General features: G+C 43.6%; 1 protein-coding gene across 1 annotated transcript in view; it reads left to right on the top strand.

Moving 5' to 3' along the window:
• The first annotated feature begins 8139 nt into the window (after positions 1 to 8139).
• eif3eb (eukaryotic translation initiation factor 3, subunit E, b) overlaps positions 8140 to 17500 on the top strand; it is a 12415-nt gene continuing 3054 nt past the window's right edge. The window contains exons 1-10 of the mRNA XM_062529662.1: positions 8140 to 8288; positions 8573 to 8690; positions 8804 to 8921; positions 9051 to 9093; positions 9251 to 9355; positions 10460 to 10585; positions 12159 to 12283; positions 14121 to 14247; positions 14713 to 14814; positions 15669 to 15778. Of these exons, the coding sequence (XP_062385646.1) occupies positions 8199 to 8288; positions 8573 to 8690; positions 8804 to 8921; positions 9051 to 9093; positions 9251 to 9355; positions 10460 to 10585; positions 12159 to 12283; positions 14121 to 14247; positions 14713 to 14814; positions 15669 to 15778 (1064 nt within the window). The 5' untranslated portion in view covers positions 8140 to 8198. The remainder of the gene's footprint in view (positions 8289 to 8572; positions 8691 to 8803; positions 8922 to 9050; positions 9094 to 9250; positions 9356 to 10459; positions 10586 to 12158; positions 12284 to 14120; positions 14248 to 14712; positions 14815 to 15668; positions 15779 to 17500) is intronic.

Genomic DNA, 17500 nt, shown 5'->3' with positions numbered 1-17500 from the left:
AAAGCATCAAAATTGTGACAACTTAAATCCTTGCTCTTTAATGGTATGTTCAACAAATTTTGTTGCCATGTTTGTTGCATAGCAACAGCAGGAAAAAGTATGCAGAGAGAGAGAGAGAGTGAGAGGGAGAAGGAGATGAAGGCTAAGTGTTTCTTTTACACAGAAAGGCCTTGACAAAACGTATCACCTCACAAAAGCAATGGCAAGTTTTGAATGAGCAAAGAAGAAAAGGCAGCGATAACAACTCTAAACCGGATCAGAGACATCAAGGCATTTTGGAGCTGCTGGTGAGATTCCCCTACCCTGCTCATATTGACACGTTGGCAGATGAAACGGATGGGTGAAAAAAAACATAATCTAATCCATATCCCTGAACAGCAATTACTGTGGACTTTTAGTCAGCCTGCAGTGTGGCGCGTGTCTTTATGGCTAATGATGCGGCGGCGGTCCCGGGGGGGGGGGGGGCTGAGAAGGGGGGGGGGACTAACTTCCCTACGCGTCTCGCTCAGCTCTGCGCTCGGCAGGACGCTGGGGACTGGACGGAGCGTGACAGCCGGCCCGACACTGATGCCGACGCTTCTCTTCGCCCACATAGGCCACGTAGCCCCCCACCCCAATGCCCATCCTCCTCTAGCTTCCACTCCCCTCCTATCCTCCCCACCTACACTGACCACCCCCTCCTCCTCCTCCTCCTACGCTTCTCCTTTTCACTCTCCTGTCCTTTCCCTCCTCCTCTCTTCCTCCTTCCCACTCCTCTCTTCCCCTCCTCTTCCCTCTCCCCTCTTTGAGTCCTCCACTGACTTTCTTTCCTCTCCTCTCCTCCCCTCCTCTCCCCTCACCTCCCCTCCTCTTCACTTCCTCCCTGCTGTCCAGATGAGCCAGTCACCCAAGAGACAGAGGGAGAGGGAGAGAGAGAGAGAGTGGACATAATAACCATAGAAACAAGGAGTCATTTGGTTGCTAAGGACAAGAAAAATCAAATGGATAAAAAAAGGCCTCAATTCTATATCCATTTTTTTCACAAAGTTAATCTTGCCTTGAAAGCAGTGAATCACTAAAGATGCATCTATCAGTTTGTACAGAGTACACATTATCTTCCAACACTTTCTTCGAGGCAAACCACTACCCATAACTTCTGCACAAATATGGTTGATTTAACCATTAAGCAAGGAGAAATACACTTTGCAACTGAATGCAGTCTAACAAGATAGCAGGTACAGTCAGGGATAAAACATCTATGTCAAAGGACCTTCCCATAATGCAATTAAACAATGATGGAGAACTTCCCCCCAGAACTGATTACATCACATGAATGACAATATGACAAGTAACGGTCAGCAACGCTTTTACCGAGGTCAGGCCGGTGATGTGGATAAAATGGGATATTGTAGCTCTTTGAATGTTCAGCTTTTCCATGACTACGAGATGCCAATAGGTCACTCTCATTTCAACGCTATTTGCTTGCTGTTCAAAAGTGTCATCAGCTAACGATGTTGACGATGAAAATGAGAGGATAAACTGAACTGCTGCGCGTCGTCGCGTGGAAGGAATCTCATAACCTCAGGTGCAATAATTCTGTGGGAATGTATAATTTAACTGTGGGGGTTATATGTGACATTAATCTTTGTGGCGGGACAGCTTTACTTACCTCACCGCAGATTTATATGGTAATTATGCAGTGTCGAGGGGGCCACGCAGACGTCGTCGTCGTGCGACTCCTCGCCGAGAAAAATGAAAAGTTTCCATTTTGTATTGATCCTTTTTTAAGCGTATGGAGCACAGTAGCTGACGCGCTGCGGGGATATTTTATTTCTTCACTACTTTCAACCCAAGAATCTGAAACAGCATGACATCTGTGCTGCGTTCAGACAGAAAGATTGTTTGTCCCTTGTGAGGCTGAACAAAAGGAAGCTTTAAGATAAAAATAGTTTCCTTTTCCTTTTCTTGTAATTACCACCCAGTCTTTCCCTCATTTGTCATTGAGTTTTACTCCACAGCAGGTTGAGCAAAAAAAAGGAAAGAAGTTTTCTGTTTAATGGTTGCATTGCATATCAGTTGGCCTACTTATTTTGCAACTGGTGGTATATTTTGAAGGAGTACGCATATTCTGGTGCTCGCAGCAACTAGATGGATTGTGCACAAACCTTTTCCAGGAAATGCACGTAGGCCCACAGATCTATTTTTATGTAAATCCAGACTCGAAAGTCAGATGTTTATGGAAAGTGCAGCTGTCTGAACCACTGTTATCCTCATTGGTACGGCTCTGAATTTATACGCATTTTTTCTGATGTGGCAGTCAAACGCAATTTGCAACCAACACAAACTGCCCGTCCTCGCCTCTCTGCAACATGTAAAGTGCCCGGTGTATCGGCTCGTAGACGATCACGTTGATATATTGTAACTGTGCTGCACGTAGGCCAGAGAGTGCTGAACTCGAAGTCTCCACGCTTGCGTTTCTTAAAACAGCTCTGCTGACGGGCCGGGGAGGACACGGTTGGGTCAGCAGAACCCGCGGAACAATTTAGTCGCGCTCAGATGTATGTCTCCCACTCAGCGTTGTACAACAAACGAGGCCATGTGTCACATCTATGAACGTTCGGCACAAAAGCAGATAGGTGAAAGCAGCAACCTAGCCTCGTGTGCTACTCGTGTTCCTTGATTCAGAGTGAACAAAAAAGTGTGACGGCTTTGGGTGATTGCTGTCAGATTTACTGGGATAATCAGTTGAGCTATGTGGACTGGGTTGTGTGTTTGCTGAGAGAGATGTCAACATATCCTTGCATAGTTTAGCTACAAACTCTCCTGCTCAATTCCACCTCCACCTCATCCCCCACTACAAAGATACCACTAACAAGATGCCTTCTTTGAAACAACATCCCAGGAAACCAGAGATCCTCGCCTAGCTTTCGCTCTTTCATTACAAAGCAGTGATGCACCTCAGTGCTACCAATTACACACAGCAGACAGCAGAGAGCTCCTAAATCATGAGCATGCACACAACACAGGGACCATTAATGTAGTTACAGCTAGGATGTTGATACAAGTAAATGGAAGGCCAGAGAAATCTCAGCCCCCCCACCCCCACCCCCCCTTGGTTATTTACTGCTTAGCCTGGTCCTGAATATGGCACTGACAGATTGCATTCATATGGCAAGGATGTGGAACTAAACCACTCTAGACAATGCAGATGGCAAACCTCCAGAGGTGTGTGGTGTGCTGATTGAAGTTTATTGAGGCCTATTTTTAGGCAAGTTAATGTAAGGTAGGCACCGACGTGGAGCTATACAAGATGACTGATATACAAGATCATTATTTTGGATCGTGCTTCCCTTTTCCTGGTGTAGCATGAAGCAGATACAAAGAGGTGTATTCAGGCACAGAGCTATGTGGATCTAGGATCAGTGTGCTTTTCCTTGTGTGAGGAATGTATGCTGGTTGTTACAATCACTATATCTGCATTTAAACATGACAAACAATGTCCGTCAGTTTGAATATGATACATGTAAAATGCAGTTCAGTGCCGAGCAGCAAACAAAAAAACAAAAGAACATTTATTCGCAATTTGAAAATTCATATGTCCATTTAAAATGGCCAGCTCGCTTGACAGCAGGCCTCTGTTGCTGTCCCAACAGAGATCACATAGGGACACAGTTTCACCCCAGGAGCAATCTCAAATGCAGATGTGTTTTATGTGGGCAATCCCCCAAGTCCACCATGGTGATTCATGCTACCCAGGAACCCATGTCCCTAAGCATATTATTTTTCAGTGGTAGCTGGTCACATTACTGGGCCACAAACCCAGTAGACCATAAACTGCTTTAATTACAGTTCTCTTTGATGCAGTATGCCTCAGAGACACCCGAGAGTTTGCGTGGTGAAAAAAAAAATCCACTTTAATGCTTTGGAAGACGCCTTCAGAAAAAATAAGTATCCAACTGTGTAAACTCAGTATGAAAGGTTATTTTAGTGTGCTTAAAATGAACCAAACTCAGCGTGCTTTAAAATTTCCTTGACAAGGAACGAGGGGTATTTTAATGTTGGCATATCCCCCCTACAGCAACCATTTTACATAGAGTAAGTCTTAGGCTGTATGGTGGTCATGATTTTGTTCAAAGTTCATTAATATCAGACCACATTTAAGCTGCCCTCACATACGCTTACTTGGAAAAGTAGAATGCTTGTTATGTATCCGTAGCTGCCTTGAGTCTGAGATTTGGTCGAACATGACTCACGGTAGACCTTTGCAATTAATTGGTCATTCTTGTTAGAAGAGGTAAGAAAAAATCTTTCTGTGCACATGAAAAAAAAAAAAGAAATTGGCTGATTATGTAATGAACAAATGTCAGGTTTATAAAAACACGGAATGTAGAAAGTCTGTATGGAACAGTGCAGAAGACCTCTAAGGGCTTGTCAGAGAAGAGAGAGATTCATAGTTTAATTATAAGACCTTTTAGAACAATATCTAGCACGAGTCAAACTCCACATTCCACACTCCTCAAGACTCATTTCTTCCTCGGAGATCACGTTTTGAAAGATGGTGACGAATGAAGTGATATGTTTTTGTGCAGAATGGAGCACAAAGAACATCGCATTCAAATTATTGTAAATGTATCACCTCTCATGATCTGTAACTGTCAATGTCAGCATAAACATTGAAGCATAGAATGTCTATTGTAGGTCAAAGGATTCTATTCAAAACGAGGACAGGACATGGTAACTGAAGACAGCTAAGCCAACACCGAGGTTTGTATTTGCATATGACAGTGGGAAGAAAGATGGAGATGAGAATATGGAAAGCTGACTTCCATTTTCTTTACTGTATTTTGTAGGTGTTAGCATAATTCCATAAATGTTTCAAAATTCTGTAAAGCATGCCTTCATCATGAAAAATATATTTGAGGATGGAGTTGTGTGTTTATCAATCTATGGCATGAAACATGTGACAGAAATACCCGTGAGGATGTATACATTTTCCTCTCCCTCTGCATACATTAATGTGGGATTGAAAGGAACAAAGGTATAGTGTGATCATGACAGAGGAGATGATAAAGACTTGGATGCAGAGCAATAAGATAAGCTTAGCTCAGGTATCAGGTATACAGTCTAGCCATGTCAGCTTGACATTTATTGTAATTTCCATGCATAGTATGTATGCATCATACACAGGGGAAGAAGAAGACTCATTTTGCTGGAAAAGCCTATCGTGGAATATACTCTATAATTTCGAGTAGAACTGTTAAACTGATGAATTGTAATACCAGGGTAACCTGTGCCATTTTCCGGATAAATAATGATCAATGGTTATTGGTCAGTGTATAGAGTAGAGTCAATAAGGCACTTATAAGGCACTTACAAGCAATATAAAGTGGTCCAATAATATTCCTACTCTGGTTTGGTTGAAATTCTAAACTTAGCAATATGGAAGTGTGAGGGTGTTTCCGATAATAGACTGCTGCTGCTCTGTTCCAGCACTTTATCCCCAGTGAGCCCATTTAAAACATCCCTATAATGGCGGACTTAGATCAATGCACAGGTGACCACCTGGGGGGTAGTGTGTGTGTGTGTGTGTGTGTGTGTGTGTGTTTGGGGGGGGGGGGGGTGGAAGGTAAATAAGAGGGACCCTGGATGACCCCCACGCCCCACCACTCCCCAGGTCTCGGAATCATCAATAAAAAAGAAAATATCTCATGAATGATCCATAATCTCCCAGCAGAGAGGAGATAAATGTCCCCCTAAAACGGCCCTGAAACCTATATCACTGCCAGCCGTCGGCATCACTGAGCCATAGATCCCTTTTAGATGAGGCCACCAGCTCACACACAGCTGTTATACCTACCTGCACGAGGGCCCGCACACGGGTAACCACGGGTCATCCAGCCTCTGCATGGATTTACATGCGCTCATTTGGCAGACACTTCCGTCCAAGGTGACTCACAGTCCAGGTGAGTAATAGACTGCTGCTATCAGTGTGTGTGTGTGTGTGTGCCCCCTGGGACTCATGTCCTGGTACCAACACCTCACATCAGTTCAGACACAGCCACCCAGATGAGTCAAAAGACCTTCAGTGTAAGTAAGGTTGCCATTTTATGTAACCTTCTGATTGGTACTGTTTTTGCTACAGTGTTCAAGTCTACAGCACAGGGTGCATATTTGCCATGGTCCACAGACTGTACCGCATCAATCCACGAGCTTGTTACCTTGGCAAAGAGAGACGGGCAGTGCAGCATAAACTCCCTGTGTTCATTACTTTGCCAGAAAACCCAGCGTTATCTCCTGTTAAAGCTCCACTTTATTGCTGCAAGGTGCACAGAGTGCTATCCAAGAGCTACACTTCCATTAAATCAGTTGAACATCTCTCTCCAGAGAGCCCAACATTTGGTCCTAGTTTATTTTGAAGGATCTTCATAAACAATCAACAAACCCTCTGTTGACTCGGTGAACAGAAGAAAGGGAAGAATATAAAAAGGTAGCGATTTGGAGTCCAGGTTCATTTCAGGTTGTAATCAGATTAGTGGAAATCAGTCTGTGTGCAAATAATTTAGGATTAGTTGACAAATAATCATGTTTAAATATGCTGAATAGGTGCTGTGTCACTGACTGTTCTGCCTTTTGTTTCCACAAACATCACCTAGCCAGTTACCGATAATGCACTAGTCTGCATTGTTTCCACGGGGTAGGCTAATCCTGGCAGCTTTATATGCCCTTATGTGTGACAATAATCATTGACCTCTCTTTTCGTCACCTCCATATAATCTATCACTAGGTTTAATGAAGCATATCTCTTGCCTTCCAATAAGCCTAGGTCAACTATGTCCAATCTGGGATACTTTGTTTATGTGGAGTGTGCTGAGGTTTTTGTGCAATCATCAATAATGTCAAGCCAGACGTGTTTGCAGTCCCAGCTAACCCAGGTCTGTGGAGTCAGTGTGCTCATTATTTCATTAGTTACTGTGATGTGTGTGTGTGCTAATCCTAAGTATTGATTTACAACTGATGAGGGAATTACGGTTCTCATACAAGATGGTTTTCAATCCATAAAAACAAAAAATACACACACACATACAGACACACACACAGACACACACACACACACACACACACAAACACCCACACACTCACAGAGAGAATGAGAAAGGGACGGGCAGCAAATACGCCTTATAGTCCAAGCTGTTCTTTCCCCTCTAAAGCGTGAATATCGTCTATAGCAGTCTGTCTCATATGAATCATATCTTGGGCAAGAAGGACCTCCTACAATGAAAGGATGGGGTCTGGTGATCAGCATGTATGCAGAGCAGCCACCCACAGATATGGCTTCTGTGTGACATTTATATTCTCAGATGATGTGGCTCAGATTCAGCGATTATATTTTTGGCTTTGGTCCATTACACCGATTGCAGCGTTGCAGGCTTTGCCAGTGCTATCTGGTTCTTGTAAAAGTTTTCTTTCTTTCTGACACACAGACAGACAGGCATGTTCACCAATGATTTGCATAGGCACTAAGTCACCTGACTGTAGTTTTGCTTATCCTGTGAGATTCCAATAAAACAGAGCCACATTGGTCTCTGTGGAAGTATGTGAGTGGATATGGGCTGCAACTAAACACCTATAAAAAAAAAATACCAAGACAATTAATGCAACTTCCACTTCAGTCAACATTGTTAAACAATCTATTCTATTACAACGCTCTCATCTGACATGTCTTCAAAGCAGGCTTTGAAATGATGACAGGGAATCTGGGTATCCTATCTCCCTGGAGACCAGAAGCAGCAATAGACTCCCACTAGTCATTTTAGCTGTGAGCTATTTCAGCAGCACTGACATGAATGTCAATTGACAAGGCAGGAGGCTGGGCGAGAACTCCATTCCGCAAAGGGCCCATTTCTCTTGCCTAATCCATACAGCTAGCCCCCTACCTATTAAGAGAGTGTCCACTGAAGAAAAGCCTGAGTGGTTAAGCAATCGCCTGAAGGGCAGCCGCAGAGCCAGGCATGGGCTGACTCCTCGCACCACTCTGAAAACACAACCCTTACTGGCTCTTATCCACATGGATTAAATCCATACTCAACGCGAATACCAAATTGGGTACACTTTAACCATAACGCTCCGTACCGCTAAGGGGCAGTAGAGTTGTAGCGGCGCCATTGATACTGTTGGACTGTAACAGCAGAAGAAGACGACAGGGAAGTTCTTTTTCCAAAATGGCGGAGTACGATCTGACCACCAAGATCGCGCACTTTTTAGACCGGCATTTGGTCTTTCCCTTGTTGGAATTTCTTTCTGTGAAAGAGGTATGTTTGCCTTTTCTTGTCCATAGATTATAATTCGAATGAGTGTCTATTCCAAGAGATCGAATATAGTGTTATTTTCCCCCACGTGCTAGCATCCGCCCGTCGGTGACAACCCAGCCGGCATCCTATGGTTGTTTGTTCGATAGGCTAGTCCGCCTATTAGCCAGCTAATGTTAGCCAGTCAGCTGATTATCACCCATGTAATACATTAATGTTAGATCGGTGTTTTAGTTGTAGATGTCACATGCGTACATGCTGCTTACTCTGATTTTTGTCTCACTTAGATTTACAATGAGAAAGAACTCCTCCAAGGCAAGCTGGATCTTCTTAGCGAGACCAACATGGTGGATTTTGCCATGGATGTGTACAAAAACCTGTTACCCGATAAGGAGATCCCCCATTGTGAGTACAATGGATGACCTCATTCTGTTTGTTATACTCTATTAAAATTAATCACTTTGCCTTTATTATAGCCCATATATTCACATTGAGTTTCACTGGTGTTCTGTTTTCAGCGTTGAGAGAAAAGAGAACGACTGTAGTCGCACAGTTAAAACAGTTGCAGTCGGAGACGGAGCCCATCGTTAAGATGTTCGAGGACCCTGAGACCACCCGGCAGATGCAGTCAACAAGGTTAATTTCTCCTAGTTTAAACCCATTCATTTGGTGGGAACTTAAAGAATTTTCTCTAAAACTAAAACCTTACTTGTCAGGTAATGTTAACATGACTGATTCTCCCTTTGTCATTTGTGCTCTATGTAGAGATGGGAGGATGCTGTTTGACTATTTGGCGGAGAAACACAACGTAAGTTCCCTATCTCATTCACCTTATGTCTAATGCTCTGTGTCTGTAAATAGAAACACTTACCTCGTGTTTACATTTTTAGTCACATTACGCTGTGCTTACTCCAGTGGTATGTTTGTAACCCCCATTGACCGATGTGTACACTTTGTATCCACAGTTCCGTCAGGAGTACCTGGACACTCTTTACCGATATGCCAAGTTTCAGTATGAGTGTGGCAACTACTCTGGTGCTGCAGAGTACCTCTACTTCTTCCGTGTGTTGGTGAGTGTCAGACCTGTGTTTAGGAGTTGCACATGCTTTCAGGATCAGTCTCCTTCGGCCGTATAGATCCTTGTCCACACACAGATTCTATGACATTGTGAAGCGGTTTTAAATAACAGCTGTACACTAAAAACATGTTAGAGTGCTTCGTTGAGAGCGATTTTTCAGAGTACTTCATTGATGTTTGTAAAAGATGCAAATGACCCTGTCGGTGTCATTTGTCCTCATCCAGGTGCTTCAGCATCTGCTGCTGCAAGTATTGTGATTGATGGTTTGTGAAAGCAGTTGTTTGATTTCCTGATGTAAAAGCAAAGCTGTTTCCCATTTGGAATCCATTCTAGGATCTTTGCTCTTCACCCCTTTTCCCCAAACTGCTCTCCTCTAAGATTATTCAGAGAAATCATTGGGCTGTTGGTACGGGTGTAACGGTTAGCAAAAATCATTGTGTAATGTGTACCTCGGTTTCGTATGGTTCGGTTTTGGTACTGCTAGCCTAAAAGTCACTGATAAACATTGCTGTTGCACTACGGAAATAGTATTGCAAGTGCAAGTGTCATGTGCTTTCTTCCCCCCCCCCCACCCCCGGTTCATTGGCTAAACTGACATGGTCCTCCGTTTAATGTGTTTGCATGGGAATTAATATTTGACGCAAGAGAACGCGCACTGTTGGTTACTGTTGAAGACTGCATTCGGTACACATCTGTATTGAGCCTAACACCCTGTACCTTAACGGTTTGATATGAATGTGTGTACCTTTACACCTTTAGTTGTTGGTCCATCCATGTTTTTTGTCAATCTATGGAGAGGGTCCAGTAAAGTGTATTCAGATATAATGTGTCTGCAAAAGGTGGTAGTTACCATGTTCTCCTCCACTTGTATGGCATGTCTCTGAAGAAAAAAAGAAAGACCAGCCAGTTCGGCCATATATAAAGTCCATAATATTTTGTTCGGAGGTGTTAACCACTTTATCTGTATTTGGTTGATTATCTGTGTATTGCCTGAATGTCAATCACTTTTAATGTGTTGTCCTCACTTGAGAAGCCTGGACTGGAACCATATTGTAACAAGTTTGGATAATAAATGTGCTTGTGATTTGTTTGTCAGGTTCCTTCCACGGACAGGAATGCATTGAGCTCGCTGTGGGGTAAACTGGCCTCTGAAATCCTCATGCAGAACTGGGAGGCAGCCATGGAGGACCTGACCCGCCTTAGAGAAACCATTGACAACAACGTAAGCAGCAGTCACTTTCTCTCTGCTTAAAACCACATCACTAACCTCTCTCCTTTTGTTTTTGCATGGCCATTTTGTTGAATCAAATATCAGAATTCAGAAAGGTTGAAACATGAAGATGAGGAACTGTTTTATTTTGTCTGATTTGAGTTAGTTGTCCTGCCGTGACGAAAGATCATTGTTCTAGTTTGTATAATTGTGTAGTGTCTGTATTTGTACGGTGGGACATGACTTGTTTGATGCATTTTGTGTTGCACAGAAATATATAATATTACCATAGTTACTTCTGGCTTCCATCTCCGGAACACTTACGGTTGACCAATTCCGGCAAAACTGTAGCGCTAGCATCCTCTGATGACTTGTTTTTATACCCGTCTCTGCTAGTTTTTTCTCACTTAACAGTTAAATAAATGGCAACTTTAATGTAACCTACTCCTACAAAGCCAGAATTGTACTGTGACTTTAGTTCTTAATGGACACAGCACAGGCACGAGCATAGCATTATGGCGGAGTTGCAGAATAAAATGATTATTCATCAAGGGAAATGAGATGCAATTGCAGGCAATATTTCCATATCTCAAAACAAAGTAGCGGCTGTTTATTTTTTTATTTTTTTATTTATCTATCTACCCAAATCCAACATCCCATAATTCTAAGTGCACTATGATGTATAGGCCCTGCATTAGCCGCATAACGTAATGTCCTGTCACAGCTGGCAGCTCGCTTTGAATCTACTGGTGCCGGTGTTTGGGGAAACTGTTGCCTTTTTTGCCCACACATTACCAGACTGCTGGGAGCTAATTTGCTGTTATTGCAGTAATGTGCTTTGGATTCAAAGTATGTAAAAAGCAATTTGGCCTAGCCCTGGTCTATAATTTCTAGTGCTAATGCTTAAAACTGTTTACATTTTTGTGTTTGAACCAGACATGAATTATTAATAGCCAGAAGGCAGTAATTGCAAAACACACACACTTAAAAAAAACACTCCCTCATTCAAAGGTAGCCATTGGGTTTGGACCAGTTCACAGCAGTTCCAAATTCTCTCTAGACAGACCCCCACAGATGGTCAGTCCGCCACTGCAGTCATTATGTTGTGCTGGGTCTGCAAGCATTAGGCATGGGCACTGACACTTTTTTTTGTTTATTTTTAATCAGTGTTGTGATTCAAATGTGCATATGTGCCCCTTGGTTGCACTCCAAGAAGTGACACTTAGAGAAGTTAACAGCTTATTAAGTGGCAACTTCTGTTAACTTGTTACCTTGTGACTTGTTGTCATGGCAACTTCTGCCGCTATATTGTAGCTTCGAGGTGGTCATAACTATGACCTCTAAATGTTGCCTGGCAACTTCTGATTAGCTACCATTTTAACTTCTGATTATTTTCTATTCATGGATTTCATCAGGTCCCTTTTTCACAGGTGTATTAATCAAGCACCATGCAGTCTGCATGGATAATCAAGGTGCTTGATTATATACACCTGTGGAAAGGGATGAACCCCACGAATAGTAACTTGCGTGTGATTTCTATCGATTCTGGCGACTCAGTTGCACGTCTCTCATTTTGTCGTTTCAGTCTGTGAGCTCGCCTCTCCAGTCCCTGCAGCAGAGGACCTGGCTCATTCACTGGTCCCTGTTTGTCTTCTTCAACCACCCCAAGGGGCGGGACAACATCATTGAGCTCTTCCTCTACCAGCCACAGTGAGTAGTTAACTGTTTTTTTTATTTATTTGCACTGAGCTGATGTGTCCTGTGGCCAGGAAGATGGTGGGTAATGGTGCTAGACATCCTTGTTTATATCGTTTTCACAAAACAAAATATTGTGACTCATTGTGATGTAGTTTTGAGTCTGTATCACTCAGTCCTTACTTGACACTCATTCACTCTGACCAGAGGGTGTCGCACAGTACAGAGGTACAAAGAGGAAGCTTCCTGGATGATGAAACTCTCCTCCCCAAAGTTTCCACAGTAACCAGGCTCTTATGCAAGGCTGTGAAAGCCTGTCCCCAGGGGTCTCTTCCTTTAAAGATGGGCAGCGGTGTAGCTAGCCCAGGGGGGCTGGGGGGTCTGAGCTATTCGGAAGGGCTTGGAGCACACCAGACAGAGACTGTGTGTTTTTAATGAAGGTTTTTTTTTTGGTATTGCGTCTGGAAACGTATTATTCTAGATGTGCTATAGACTCTAAGAAACGGGCAGTGGTGGTTTGTTGACTTAAGGAACAGGGCTAGCCAGCGGTAGCAAGAGACACATTGTGTGAGTGATTCCACAGTTTGCACCTTAGCAAAATGCTTAACCTTTAGGTGCCCCAGGTGGACTATCACTACTGTAGGTCTCTTGTAAATGACTTTGGATTAGCGCATCATCTACAGACATACTTGAACAGAAAAAATGCACCAGTATTTTAATTGGAAACCGAAAAGATTAAGGCGGCTCGTTACCTCACAGGAGCCTCAGAAGACACCTGGCAGTAATACACACCTCTTCAGAGATTCAGATTACGGAGCCTAACATTTTTCAATCTAGCGAGCTTAATCATTTTTAAGTAGGCCTCTGCCCACTCTATGCAGAGCGCAGCGGCTCCTTGGCGGCGACAGTAGTGTGGGTGGGGTTGCCGTCGCTCTTGTGCAGTGGCACACACTGTCTTCTGAGCTGTGCTCTGCCCACTGCTCGCGGCCCCGCGTTTCAATTAAGTAGCACTCCGCAAGAAGCCGCTCCGCCAGCATGGATGCCGTATAGGCTGTGGAACGCCATATTAAGGATCAAAGGGAGATGGTAGAGCACCCTTAAGCTAACGTAAATGCAAGTGTGTTTGATCCTCTACCCAGCCCGTGTGTGTGTGTGTGTGTGTGTGTGTGTCTCTCTGTCTCTGTGACTAGGTAGCTGAATAGTCCTACACTCTCGTACACAAATGTATACACGGAGAGGCTGCAGAAGTTTGGTACTTGTTGCATTGATGTTTGTTTGTTTGTTTGTTTGTTTGTGTGTGCGTTTTTCACAAGTGCCTGGATTTTGCAAAACACTGCTCTGTTTTGATCTGTCGTCTATTGAGAGCATTTTTAATAGCACTAGACCACTCATTTATGGATGTAAATAAACTCTAGATATGTCTCAACTGTACATGTCATCATATAATAGCATTTATGGTTTGTGTTACATTGTGTATGTCGGTTTAGAGCAATGTATGTCATGTCTGTTTTGATGGAATGGCCTGCTTAAATTCATAGGATCTTACAAAATGCTAGCTGTGCTTCTAAAATGTTTAGACAAACTTCTAAAAGTAATATCTTAAAACGTATTTGGAGTAGAGCTACATGATTTTGCAAGGACCCATGAATTTAATTAAAGTTTCAAATATATATATATATATATATTTAATTTTGACTGCTCTACAGCAATGTACTTATCCAAGAGTTGCTCTGGGGGAACTGTTTCTGTAATTAGATCTCTGTAGTAAAATAATTTTCGAAATATTCATCGGGTTTTCTAAATGCTCTCTTCTCTTAATAAATAAATGCATAAATACTGTGGTTTCTCTCAGGTATCTGAACGCTATCCAGACCATGTGCCCCCACATCCTGCGCTACCTCACCACGGCCGTCATCACCAACAAGGACGTGCGCAAGCGCCGGCAGGTGCTCAAGGACTTAGTCAAGGTCATCCAGCAGGTGAGTTCGGGCCCCCCGAGACAGCACTCCTTTCCGCTGACGAATGTTTTGGGTCCCCAAGACGGGAAGATCAGGCTGAGCTGCAAGCTTTCCACTCTGACACAGCACTTTTTCTTCATTATTTATTTTATTTTTTTATGTAGTTACTTTAATCAGGGGGGGGGATTCTTTAGTTTGGTCCCCAGGGTTTGGTAAAATGAATGGCGTTATCCACCCAGGTGGGTGTACTAGCTCTGTGGTGTTGGCCTGCAGGTGTTCCTTTGCATTTCATTTCACTCCAGCAAAAACTTGTTTGTGTCATTGCAGCAGGCCAAAAAAAAAAAAAAAAGTGTTCCAGCTACATGACACTTCAACACAGTATTCAGTCTACGCTCTCTCACTTCTCACTCTCGTTTTCTCTCTCTCTCTCTCTCTCATTTCTTTCTCCTCCTCTCTATTTCTGTCTCTGTTTCTCTCTCTCCACAGGAGTCTTACACTTACAAGGATCCCATCACAGAGTTTGTGGAGTGCCTGTATGTGAACTTCGACTTTGACAGTGCTCAGAGGAAGCTGCGGGAGTGCGAGTCGGTAAGCCCCCACCCCCCTCCCTCCCACCTTTGTCTGACAGCACAGGAGTGTTTCGGTTGTCGCATCACACACCTGATTCCCCATCAACGTGCCCTAATAGGGCTAGTCTGTGTATGTTGTTGTCAGTGTCGGTATGCAAGTGGGAATCCCTTCAGAGTGGCTTAGGAATGGAATTCCTCTGAACAAGAATCACACAGACGTAGAGAGAGAGACACGCACACGCACACACACACACACAGAGAGAGAGAGAGAGAGAGAGAGAGACACACACACAGAGAGAGAGAGAGAGAGAGAGAGAGAGAGAGACACACACACACACAGACACACACACACACACACACACACACACACACACACAGAGAGAGACATATACACACACACACACACACACACACACAGATAGACAGACAGACAGACAGACAGACACACACACGCTAGCAAATCCTGACATCTCGAAAGCTGAGCTATTCACTACCAGCTCAGAGCCCAGTAGCACCACTTGCTAGGGAAACCTGACAACCCAAAGCCTTCTGTTTATGTCTCAGCAGCGCAAATGCTTGTTTGTTTGTGTGTGCGCTTGTTTGATAACAACATGTATGCAGTGCATTAATGCGTCATGACGTGGAAGTAGAACATGAGCCAAAAATAGCCAGCTCATGTACATATTTAGGATGGCATGTTTGCATTAGTGGCAAAGCCCATTCCACCATGAAATTACTCACCGAATCCACATTTCACTCACTTTTTGAGATTGTCTTTGTCTTCTTTCCAAGGAATTGAATAGAAGAAGACTGTGTCTATTGTTTCTGAGATCACCGAGTCATTAATTTGTTTTTTGTTGGTCGCTATCTCAGGTGTTGGTGAATGATTTCTTCCTGGTCGCCTGCTTGGAGGACTTCATTGAGAACGCTCGTCTGTTCATTTTCGAGACGTTCTGTCGCATTCACCAGTGCATCAGCATCAGGTAAGTCAGCGCCAGAGAAGCATCGGAGCGGGAGAGCCATGGCATGGGGAAGGGTGTGGGGCGGTGAGCTTGATTATATCGCTCGGGCCGAATTTCTCCGGCTCCCTCGAGAAATGCACCGACTGTAGAAAACAGAGGAAATGGAGGATAATAGGGCTTTGCGTTTCTCTCGTGAGTTGGAGTTACTCTAATGGGAGAGCGAGAGCGAGAGAGAGAGAGAGAGAGAGAGGGAGAGGGAAAGAAAGAAATGAAGTCCAGTGGGTGGTGTTGCGGTCAGGCTCTTATTCCCCGCGGGCGACCGGCTGCAGCGCTGTTAGTTATGAGGAGGCCAAAGACCTCGTGAGAAATCAATGCGCTCTCAGCCAGGTGGAACAAGCGTATTGGAAAAAGCGTGACGCTGAAATGGGAATGCTCCCGCTTGTTTCTAGCCCCGTATCCATCAGCTTGCCCTCTCGAGTCGCGCTGAAACACCCCCCGGCTCACTTATGGACATTAAAGAAACCTAATGTTAATGCTGCTGTTGTCATGATGCCAAACGTATGACTTAGATATGAAATGTGCCATAAGTGCCATGGTATTGCTTCAGTATCGGTAGAGACAGAGACCACCAGGAACAGCACAGCAGTAATTTGCTGTGTATTAACCACATCTTGTGTAAACCGCAGGACAGTGTCAGTGTCATACGAAGTAAAGCAGAAACGAACCCATGTGTTAACCGCAGTGCCCAATCACTCAAGATCATAAAGAAGAATGAAGAAAAATAAATGCATTACTGTGAAAAGCCCTACCCCGGTGTTATCCTCATAGCTGAAGAAATGTAGCAAAATCAATATAGAAATCTTGGTTAATTGGTAGTTGTCACATCCAGTGTGTATGCAGGGAGCATGACAGGGAGTGGAAGTGGAGCTCTGCAAACGCTTATGGTTTTTATTTAAACACACATAAGAAATGGGAAATTGTATCTTTTTGTAAGGGTACTGTGATTCATTTCTAGTATCACTACACCATGCCATACTAGACAATGCACACACAACCACTGCTCTGAGCTATGAGAACCTTTCCTTAGATTAGTCTATTTAAATTATTATATTAACTTGTAAAAGATAGATAGATACTTTATTGATCCCCAAGGGGCAATTCAAGGTCCAAGCAGGCTAAGACACCACACACAACATACACTACAATGTGAACAGGATGATCAACAACAAATCAACATAACTAAAAAGAACAGTAAAATACTAAATAGTGAAGATAAAAATGCGCATGAATGTACTGAGGATTGGTACTGACTGTGATCCAGTATATCGTTATTGTACGAATATGGATAGTGAGTGTAACTTCAACTTGGCTCGTCTGCAGAGGGGACATCCTCCGTTGCAATGGGTCATGTAAACGTTGATGGCCTGTTATTTGCGCTGACGAGTCGAGCTAATGAGGACTGATGCCCCTGTAGTGGTGCTGACGGTGGGAGCTGAGTGGAGCCGTCTTCCTGATGTGCGCTGCGTCTAATTGGAGGGACATAATAGAGTTGTTGTTTACTTGCTCTCTTGCATTGCTGAATGTGGGTAGTTGGCTTTCTTGTGGCAATGCTGAATATAGAAGCTGATAAGTGCTCGCTAATTGGAGGGACAACAGAGTAGTTGTTGTTGTTGTTGTTGTTGTTGTTGTTGTTGTTGTCGTCGTCATAGTCATCTTCGTCTGTTGCTATGCTGAATGTTGGCA

Source organism: Sardina pilchardus, chromosome 24 (genome assembly GCF_963854185.1).
Source record: "Sardina pilchardus chromosome 24, fSarPil1.1, whole genome shotgun sequence".
Taxonomy (NCBI): domain Eukaryota; kingdom Metazoa; phylum Chordata; class Actinopteri; order Clupeiformes; family Clupeidae; genus Sardina; species Sardina pilchardus.
This window is presented reverse-complemented; position numbering and strand designations above follow the sequence as displayed.